The sequence below is a fragment of the Ranitomeya variabilis genome, chromosome 8, assembly GCF_051348905.1.
Source record: "Ranitomeya variabilis isolate aRanVar5 chromosome 8, aRanVar5.hap1, whole genome shotgun sequence".
Lineage (NCBI taxonomy): Eukaryota > Metazoa > Chordata > Amphibia > Anura > Dendrobatidae > Ranitomeya > Ranitomeya variabilis.
Window position 1 is genome coordinate 176,677,965 of NC_135239.1, and position 11,365 is coordinate 176,689,329.

General features: G+C 44.9%; 1 protein-coding gene across 1 annotated transcript; it reads right to left on the reverse strand.

Annotated features, from left to right (window-relative positions):
- Positions 1–1,597: 1,597 nt before the first annotated feature.
- Positions 1,598–9,266, reverse strand: CNBP (CCHC-type zinc finger nucleic acid binding protein). The gene is made up of 5 exons (XM_077276019.1): positions 9,093–9,266; positions 4,607–4,762; positions 4,386–4,478; positions 2,646–2,844; positions 1,598–2,562 (listed from the first exon to the last, which is right to left on the reverse strand). Exons 2-5 carry the CDS (start codon positions 4,743–4,745, stop codon positions 2,445–2,447), a joined length of 549 nt encoding a protein of 182 aa, XP_077132134.1. The 5' UTR covers positions 4,746–4,762; positions 9,093–9,266; the 3' UTR covers positions 1,598–2,444.
- Between the last annotated feature and the right edge of the window lie 2,099 nt (positions 9,267–11,365).

Here is an 11,365-nt window from a genome sequence, read left to right on the forward strand (position 1 = left end):
AGACAAATGTTTTTTTGGGCCTTGCTAACTATGTTACTATGTACAAACTAAAGGTCATTTTTTTTTTATTTTTTGGACACACCAATAAAAGACCCATTGATGATGCCACTAGAAACGCACCCAAGCAACATAGGAAGGATAAAAGGGTTATTTAACTTCTGCTGACATTATACAAACTTATTTGTATTAACATATGAAGTGCTTACAGCGAATGGAGAGTCAATTATTCACAAAAATTAAAAAAAAAACTTAATGGTTCTTAAGATGAAAATAATGTGCATGACTAAAGCTGCTGTAACACTACTCCGTCCTAGGAGTTGTGATTCACGTGATACGAAACTCACAAGATCACAGCGCTTTTTTTTTTTTTATTATGCGCATTGCCTTTTTTAACGATACATTTAGGCCATGTTCACACTTTGCGTTTTTTACCGCGGAACCGCCGCGATTTTGATGCTGCGGGTCTGCAGCAGTTTCCATAGCGTTTCCATTTACATGTAAACCCTATGGAAACCGCAAACCGCTGTGCACATGCTGCGGGAAAAACCGCGCAGAAACGCAGCGGTTTAAAACCCGCAGCATGTCACTTCTTTGTGCAGAATCGCTGCGATTCTGCACCCATAGGAATGCATTGAACCGCTTACTTCCCGCATGGGGCTGTGCCCACGTTGCGGGAAGTAAGCGGATAATGTGCAGATGGTACCCGGGGTGGAGGAGAGGAGACTCTCCTCCAGTCCCTGGGAACCATATTTGGGGTAAAAAAAAAAAAAAAAAAATGAATAAAAATTAAAAAAAATCATGTTATACTCACCTCTCAGCGCTGCACGCGGCCGGCCGGTCAGAGTTGCTGTGCGAACAGGACCTGCGGTGACGTCGCAGTCACATGACCGTGACGTCGCGGTCACATGACCGTGGCGTCACGAAGGGTCCTTCTCGCACAGCATCTTTGGAACCGGACCGCCGGGTGCAGCGCCGAGGAGATCGGACGTCAGAGGGTGAGTATAACCAATTTTTATTATTTTTAACATTACTATTGATGCTGCATATGCAGCATCAATAGTATAGGCGGAAACCGCGGAACAAACCGCGATAAATCTGTAGGGATAACCGCAGCGGTTATGCCCTGCAGATTTATCAAATCCGCTGTGGGAGAACCCGCAGAGGGACGCCGCAAAGTGTGAACATGGCCTTAAAGTTTTGTGGGTTTTTTCATAGACTATGTTCGTGGATGTTGGAATCTCTATTTTCATGGATCTCTCTGCAGGAGACTTAAGGCATATCCATGTGGGTCTCACCTCTTGGGTCTATTCCTATTTCCAGAATGAATAATGGCCCAACAACCAGCGAGTGAAGAGGTCGTGGTGCATGTGCTGGTTCTCTGCATTGATTGCAGTATATGTGCCACCACGTGGTTGAATGCCGACTGAAATACAAGGTCCCCATTCTCAAGATAGATGCAGGTATTCACCTTTAGGACCCACACCTACCAGACATTTATGACATAGCCTACTGATATGTCAAAGGGTCTACAGGTATGTTCTCTGACGGATAAAATGTGCAGAGCTAAACTAGGATAAATAAGTGAATGGGAACAGACTTTAGGCAAACTCCCCTTCCTCCTCCAGCTTTATTGATAGTTTAAAATTACATTTCTATGTTCCAGGACTTCAGTTTCTTTTACCATCTGACTTTAAAAACTGATTACAAGCAAATGAAACTCAAACAGTTGTCTAAAGTGATATAGTATACAAAAATAACATCTTGATTTCTGTGAAAACATTTCTCTGCAGCTCCTGAACAGCTTACTTTTGCTATATTCATTGTTGCATGTTCTGGGTTTTACTCATAACTTCCATGAGAAAAGTTAAACAAAATGTAAATAATAATAAAAAAAATTATCCAGATCTTTCTTTCACCTGTATCTCCGATTCTAACTCGGTGGCTGCTTTCACCAGATTTGTACAGAGGGTCACTCGCCGACATTGACGTGTTAGCTCTGTCTTATCCCGCCGATACAGATGTATTTGATGTTAAGAACAGCTGAGGTCAGACAATGAGACCATCAAAAATGAAATTTCCAGAAGTTTTCACAAACTCTTCCAGTAGCAGTTCTCCCTTTTGCACAGGCGCTACAATAAACCTGAGAAGGGTCTACTGGTCTGACTCAACTCTTCCAATTCATTTCATCCCAACTCACCAGTGGCACGGAAAGGGGGTTCTTTAACAAAGCATTATACATAACACCTCTACCAAACTAAACATAAACATTTTTTTTGTAGTTAAATGCAGGAAGTCGTTTTTTTCCAACCCTTTCCTCCTTTTGCACGTCAAGTAAAGCTCACTGGCCTGGGACTAGCTCTATCTGCCAACCTTTGGCCAGTGAAGAGGATTCAGAGAAAATAATACAACCATCAATCAGAAAAAGGAGGGGCGACAAAGGAAATTTAAGCTGTAGCTTCGATCGTGCATTCCCGTGCAAGGTGCCCCGACTCCCCACAGCGATAACAGTTGACTTCGCTGGTCTTGCTGCAGTTGATGGCTACGTGGCCAGTCTCACCACACCTGTAACGGACCAAGAACAGTCTTGTTAGATTCACACCTAGAACAAGTACCTCTAACATAAGCTCACTTGGATCGCATCTCACCTGTAGCATTTCACTTTGGTGCAGTCTTTCTGGATGTGACCAAACTCTCCACAAGAATAACATTTCTGCTCATCAGCATGGTCGCAGTCTCGAGCAAGATGGCCTGGTTTGCCGCAGTTATAGCAACACTGCTCTCTCTCTTTCCTTGGCTCCTTGCAATCCTTGGCAATATGGCCAACCCGTCCACAATTATAGCAAGCTAAACATTAAAGAAAAAAATATATATTAAACAAAAAATCACACAATGGATTTGCGGTTTTACATATATTAAAACTAAACCTTGATAAGGTTTCTGAATATTTCATTGCCCTTATTACAACATGCAAATCAGTGGGGGTCCAGGTACTAAGACAACCACCAATTTCTCAAAACACTTCCCTACCCCTCCTTAGTTTATTTTTTTCTGTAATTGAATCCGTACTGTGCTCACGCATTCCTGTGTGCTGAGCACCTCTTGGGTGGGATATCGATCGATTGTTGGGGCTCAGGACCTGGACCACTACCGGATCTACTTGTACTTATAAGGGGATTGAAATATGAAAACCTTATGTTTAGTTACTCTGTATAGTAATGCAAGCTTATCCAGTACATACAGTTATAGGCTGTATAATACCCCAGAACTACAGACGTTTCTACAACATCTGAGCCGGGGCCTTTCATCAATACATGCCAGCTCAGCCTCTGATCTTGCTGATTATTAGCATTTTAGGCAGTTTATACTCTAAACCCAGCACTGGAAAGTAATCAGCACGCTTAGGTCGGGTTCAGATGACTGTATTGAAATATGGACCAGTGACAGCCGCAAATTTCAGACGTGACCAGCACCTTGAGTTCTCCCATAGAGAAACTTTATATTGTATGCATTATTCTGGTAGTTAACACAGACCCGACTAGTGTATGCTGTGGTCCAAGAGTAAGGCCAACAACATGCCAGTTATAATAGGTCTCTGAGCCCTCTGCATCACACATGGACCAGTTATACGCTCCACTGAACAAACCTTTACATCCATTAAACTAAGAGCAACCAAAATATTCAGAAACGTCAAGCTGACATACCTGTCAAGAAAAATTGTGACTGACTCTTGAGTTGGGTTACAGGCTAAAGGAAGTGTCAGATGGCCATATAACTCGGATGAGGATTTCATCGCAATACTTTGACTGGGAAGCAGCTCTCATGACGAGTGTGATAGCTGCACGGAAATACATGCTGTCAAGCTCAGATCAGGAGAGCCGCTGGCCAGCCCGAGCATTGTGATGAGATCCTCATCCGCGTTATATGGCAGTCTGACACTTCCCTTAGCCTGTAATCCAAGTCAAGTTTCAGTCACAATTTGTGACATTGTTAACGGAGGTGTCAGACGGCTATATAAGTCAGGTGAGGATCGCTTGGACTGGCCAGTGGCTCTCATGAGCGTGGAAGCATGTATTTCTATGCAGCTGTCATGCTCGTCAGGAGAGCCACTGGTCAGTCCATGCACTGCATTGCAATCCTTGGCCCCAGTTATATGGCCGTCCGAACTCTTCCCTAAACAGGAAGAAGGTGAAAATCAAACCTCCAATACTCACCTGATTAATTGCCCAAAGATAAAGTCAGGAAAGGAAGGTTGCATCTACAAAAGCTTTAATACTGTGCTAGGGACTTTGTACAGGGTCCTAAAGTTGGCCACTACTATTTAATAAGTCCTCTCATGTTAACATTATCAGTCAAGCACCAAATCTGCACCACATATCAGCACTCACCATCTTCTTGTAGATCACAATCCTTAGCAAGGTGGCCAGACTCTCCACAACGAAAACAAATGTCTGGAAGAGATGAAGAAATGAATTGGAACCCTATATTGGAGAAAAAAAAAAAAAAAAAGTATATTAATAAAATCCGCAAAGCAATAAAAAGGTGTTAAAAGAAATAAATAAATAATGGTGCAGGCAGCAGCCAAAAGCAGAAAATTTAATATGGTTACCTCTTGGAGAGTTGAATCCACCACGTCCACGTCCTCCTCCTCCTCCTCTTCCACCACCTCGGCCACGTCCACCCCCAGTAGGACACTCCCTAGCCCAGTGACCGGAGCGGCCACACTTGAAGCACTCGTTACTGCTCATGTTTCAAAAGTAACTTTCTATAGAGAGAAATAAGAACCAGAAATATCAGCCACATACAAGAAAAAAAACAAAAAATCAAGCATTGTTAACACAATCATGCACATAGGGTACCGTCACACAGTGGCATTTTTATCGCTACGACGGCACGATTCGTGACATTCTAGCGATATCGTTACGATCTCGCAGTGTCTGACACGCTACTGCGATCAGACACCCTGCTGAGAATCGTACGTCGTAGCAGATCGTTTGAAACTTTCTTTCGTCGCTGGATCTCCCGCTGTCATCGCTGGATCGTTGTGTGTGACAGCGATCCAGCGATGCGTTCGCTTGTAACCAGGGTAAACATCGGGTTACTAAGCGCAGGGCTACGCTTAGTAACCCGATGTTTACCCTGGTTACCAGCGTAAAAGTAAAAAAAAAACAAAAACGTACATACTCACCATCTGATGTCCGTCAGGTCCCTTGCCGTCTGCTTCCTGCTCGGACTGCCGGCAAGTGAGAGCAGATCACAGCGGTGACGTCACTGCTGTGCTGTGCTCTCACTGTACGGCGGCGCTCAGTGAGAGCAGGAAGCAGACGGCAAGGGACCTGACGGACATCAGATGGTGAGTATGTGCTGTTTGTTTTTTATTACTTTTACGCTGGTAACCAGGGTAAACATCGGGTTACTAAGCGCGGCCCTGCGCTTAGTAACCCGATGTTTACCCTGGTTACCAGCGAACCTCGGCATCGTTGGTCGATGGAGAGCGGTCTGTGTGACTGCTCCCCAGCGACCACACAACGACTTACCAACGATCACGGCCAGGTCGTATCGCAGGTCGTGATCGTTGGTAAATCGTATAGTGAGACGGTACCCATATAGAAAAATGCTATAAGTATAAACACTGAAGAAATAGATGTGAATCTTGGCTTTCGCAGAACTAAGCCCACGTGAAAGGGTACATTACCAGAGTTAGGCTAGGTTCACATTGCGTTAGGGCAATCCGTTAAGCGCATAGCGCTAGCAGATTGCGCTAATGCAATGTATCTATAGGGATCGCGTTTGCCGATCTGCGCTAGCGTGGACTGGACCTCGGACGCACCTCGGACGCTGCAAGCAGCGTTCGAGGTCCGTCCGAAAATAATGGGACATCGCTAGCGCGTGCCAAAAATGGCATGCGCCAGCGATGCGTTGGCGACCCGTTAGCACATTGCTGTCAATGGGTGCGCTAACGGACCCGTTACATGGCGTTAATTGCGACAATTTCGCCATGTAACGGAGTCCGCTAGCGGACACCCATTAACACAATGTGAACCTAGCCTAAGACATCTAATGACTGTCTGCTCTCCGGATCTACACATCTCACTGGTAACAGCCTCATTTACAATAGTGATGAGCGAATATACTCGTTACTCGAGATTTCCCCGAGCACGCTCGGGTGTCCTCAGAGTATTATTTAGTGCTCGGAGATTTAGTTTTTATTGCCGCAGCTGAATGATTTACATCTGTTAGCCAGCATAAGTACATGTGGGGGTTGCCTGGTTGCTAGGGAGTCCCCACATCTACTTATGCTGGCTAACAGTTGTAAATCATTCAGCTGCGGCAATAAAAACTAAATCTCCGAGCACGAAAAAATACTCGGGAGGACACCCGAGCGTGCTCGAGAAATCTCAAGTAACGAGTATATTCGCTCATCACTAACAATAAGCTCTGGAGGCAGATTCTCAGGGAGATCTATGTCAGGCCCATAGATCTTAACAGCTCATTTACATATTAATAAAACTGTAGATTTCTCTGGAATAAGACGTCGGATCAAAGATATCAAGGTATCATTTTATTCTGCTTCCTATGACCTATATGTCCATATAGAAGACTAAGAAGGATGGGTCCTACTGACAGATTCCCTTTACAAGGTTTACTCCCATATAAAAATCCATGGCTGTATAATCTTTACTGAGATTCCTGTCTGATATAACTGAGAAGATGTTGATTGTAATTGTGGGTTATACCAGCAAGTACAAAGGCCACATCAGTAAGGGTATGTGCACACGTTGAGGATTCTCTGCGGATCCGCAGCGTTTTTTGAAGTGCAGAAACGCTGCAGATCCGCAATTGATTTACAGTACAATGTAAATCAATGAGAAAAAAAAAAATTGGCGGAAAATCCGCTGCAGAAACGCTGCGGTTTAAAAGAAGTAGCATGTCACTTTTTTTGCGAATCTGCAGCGTTTTTGTACCCATTCCATTATAGAAAACCGCAGAGGTAAAAACCGCAGCAAATGCGCAAGAAAACCACAGCAAAACCGCACAAAAAAAACGCAGGTGCGTTTTCTGCCAGGAGAGACAGAATCCGCACCAGAAATTCCTAAGCCTAATCCGCAACGTGTGCACATAGCCTTAAAAGATCTATTAAAAAAATAAAATAAAGCACAGCTTGTATTGTGACAGATCCACCTATAAATACATGATCTGATCACTGCCCCCTTACACCTTGTCAAGCAAGCTGTATTGGTTGTAATCACATCCTCTTGATTAAAAGCCTTACAGAGGGCTTGTACTGTGAAAAGAAGTTATGATAACTTAGATGCAATAATACATTCAAAGAAGCTTTATTAGCAGGGCAAATAAACATTAGTTTTGCCAAAGCAAGTGTACAGTAGGAAATAATGAGAGTGGTGGGGGGTAGGATGATGGATGGGGGCTATGGTAGACCGTGGCATATAGTTGTCATAGATGGCTATCAGATTAGAGGAGGATCCCACACTGAGGGTATGTGCACACGTTCAGGTTTTTTTGCGTTTTTTCCGCGATAAAAACTCATTAAAAACGCATACATTATGCATCCTATCATTTAGAATGCATTCTGCATATTTTGTGCACATGGTGCGTTTTTTTCCGCAAAAAAAACGCAATGCGGTAAAAAAAGCAGCATGTTCATTAATTTTGCGGATTTTCCTCGTCTTTCCCGCAATTCTATGCATTTGGAAACAAACGCACAAAAAACGCATGAAAAAAAACGCATGTGGATTTCTGGCAGAAATGTCCGGTTTTTGTCAGGAAAATTTCTGCAAAAAATCCTGACGTGTGCACATACCCTAATAGTTACAAAAGATGGAGCATCAGATTGGACGTTTGCGACTGCTCCATTCATTCTCTATGGGGCTGCTGGAAAAAGCAGGGCCCAGCACTGTACAGTCCCATATAGAATACATGGCGGTGACCGGGCGTATGCACTGTCGCTATACACTAATTAGGATAGACGTTCCCCCCTTCCTGTCGATCGGACCCCAAAGGGATCCAGTTTCTCCATCTCCTATGAATGAATAACTTGTCAATTTGGGAAAGTGACAGTCAGGGAGATAACGTGATGATGGCTGGAGGTTTGAGCGTTGGGGACCCTCAACCAATCCCAAAAACAGGACCTTGGAACGTCTCTGTAGCCCCAAAACATGATCCTCCTCCGCTCCTTTCAATCTCAGTATGCAGAGGACGGTCCCGGTCCTATTTGTGGTGGGGGGGATGGATCACAGCTGTCAGAGAATTATCATTATCTTGTTATTTTGGGGCACATCCCTTTAAAGGGGGACACTTTAGAATAATTTATCCCGCACTCTGCAGACCAAGAGTGCAGCACTGGGGGGGGGGGGGGGGGGGGGACTATGGAGCATCATAGACTAGTTATGGGGGGACACTATAGAGCACCATAGACCAGTCACAAGCTGCCCATAGACATGCGATGTTTATCTGCAGATCTGATCATCTCTGTGCGACCACAGACCGAGCTGATCGGCCGATCTTTTACCCTGGAGCTTCTAGGTACACTGCACCGATTGATCAGGGCATGGATGGAGCGGTCTATCCCAAGCCCCAGGGGACGCTCAGTGTGGAGACCCCAGGGGACGCTCAGTGTGGAGACCCCAGGGGACGCTCAGTGTGGAGACCCCAGGGGACGCTCAGTGTGGAGACCCCTGTGCCCTCACCATATATGGAACAGGCGGCCGGGCCACGTGGTGCAGCAGCAGCAGCTCGCGCCGGAGTTATAATTAGTAGTCCGCGGGCAGTGAGCGGCGCCAGACACGTGAGGCCGCGGCGGCGGCAGGATGTGCGGGGAGCAGCAGGCCGCAGTGTGAGGAGGGGAGCTGGTGACCAGGAGCTGCTCCCCGCCGGGGTAGTAGTCACACAGTATCCCCAGAACACTCAGCCCACACGAGCATGAGGAGTCTGGGCCTAGCACCGCGCCCCCTCCTCCTCCTCCTCCTCCGCACTGCCGCCATAAGCACGGACGCTTTTCTTCCATCCTCTCCCTCCCCGCTTTCCTCACAGCCCCTCTACCCTCCCGCCACACACCGCGGTTTCCCTCCACTCACCGTTAAGCTGCTGTTTATCTCTAGTTCCTCTTCGCTGCGCCACACGCGGTTTGCACACGACCCCAAAATGCCCGTCGAGCTGCGCACGGCGCCCCTGGCTGAACCGACCAATTAGCTTTCACAACGCACAGCCACTGCCTCACCACCAACCAATCAGGATCCGCGAAAGGCTCCGTAAGAACACGCCCACCGACAGTTTAGATAGGCTGACGCTTGTCAATTAGAACGAACCATTTGTCTTTACGCTATGGGGGGTGATGCAATCAACGTAAATTGGAAAATAACAAAAGACCACTTTAATAATAAGTTGTATTGTAACTACTAGGTCTGAAGTCAATATTTATTTTAATCCGGTTAATAAATTGATTTATAGTAATATTAGAGTATAATTAGAGACATGATTTCTCGTCTGACACCCCCCCTTCTGCACTTGTAGAGTAAAGCTATGCTAGATGGTACATTCCTATCACGTGACTTGAGGCGCGCTTTGGGGCGGTTCCTGCCTCCTGACCTGTCATTTTACCTCAGTCAGGCGTGGCCGCCATTTTCTGCTTTTTATAAGCAGCTGACTGGTTTCTTCTGAGCGTTTGTCAGCGTGCAGGAGCGTAGAGTACACGTGCTGTAGGCAGTACTGCAGAAAAACACTCATCCCACCTTGTCTCCAGCCCAGCAGTCCTTATAGAGCAGTATAAGCTCACTGTGTGAAAAAAAATTGAAAAACTCAGTTCTAATAAAGTCATATATGTATATAAATATGCTGTGTGTAGCTTGGGGATACTGGCAGGGCTATATTTAAGCGCCATGTTCTACTGGGTGCTACGTGAGACAGCGTCTGGCAGGTGACGGAGGCATAAGATGCCTCATGTATCCGTTACCGACGTCCTGAGGTGAAATCCTCTAATATCTGGGACTAAGCGATCCCTAGGATGGCGCACACTCACATTTTGGCACATATTCCTAACCGAAAATTGGCATGAATACTGCCCAAAATCTGCCCTGCTGTATAAAAACCGCCACATGTCACTCTGATAGCATTTCCTTACGGATTCTGCCTATAAGGCCACGTGCACATGTTGCGGAAAGTGGTGCAGATTTTTTCGGACTGATTTTGGTAAATCCGCAGGTAAACTGCACTGCGGATTACCTGCGGATTTACCACATTTTTTGTGCGGATTCCAACTGCAGTTTTACACCTGCGGGTTCCTATTGTGGAGCAGGTGTAAACCACTGCGGAATCCGCACAAACAATTGACATGCTGCGGAATAAACAACGCTACATTTCCGCGTGTTTTTTTCCGCAGCATGTGCACTGTGGATTTTGTTTTCCATAGGTTTACATGGTACTGTAAACTCAGGGAAGGCAAGAAATCTCACTTATTAAACCTGACAGGGCACACCTGTGAAGTGAAAACCATTCCCGGAGACTACCTCAAGAGAATGCCAAGAGTGTGCAAAGCAGTCATCAAAGCAAAAGGTGGCTACTTTAAAGAACCTAGAATATAAGACATATTTTCAGTTGTTTCACACTTTTTTGTTAAGTGTATAATTCCACATGTGTTAATTCATAGTTTTGATGCCATCAGTGTGAATGTACAATTTTCATAGTCATGAAAATACAGAAAAATAAGGTGTGTCCAAACTTTTGGTCTGTACTGTACATACAAGACTCTTCCTATTCATATTTATTGTAAAATCTATTTGCTGATCAGAAGTTCAGACTTTGGAGCCATTTTCATTCACTTCAGGTGTTGAAAAATGAGAGGAGGGAAGCAAAGAAAGTGTATATGTCACTTCTTTGAAGAGGATCCTGATAGAAAACACGCCAAACACGTCCAAGCTGCAAAAAAAATGCTTCATGAAAAAAAAAAAAAAAAAAAACACTTGAAAAAATCTTTAGGAATCCAAATGCTTCTCCAAAAACTCCCTTAACTGCTCCTAATACTCGATGAATAAGCTTCCTATTCATTTCAGTGGGAAAATATGCCTATAACGCATAGATGCTGTTTACTTCCATACGAAAAAGCAAGCAATGTGTGAATTGTTGTGGCGTCTCTGCTTGAAAAGAAAAATGTCAAATTGGTCGATAGAATCAACTGAAGCATAGAAGGAAACATGTAAAAAAAAACACGTAAAAAAATACACCAAAGGAACCTTTGGTTTAAATTTATTTTTCAGCCAGAAAAAACGATGTGAAAAACTCAACGTGAACGTACTAAGGCCAGGATCACACATGTGAGAAATACGTCCGAGTCTCGCATGTTAATACCCGGCAT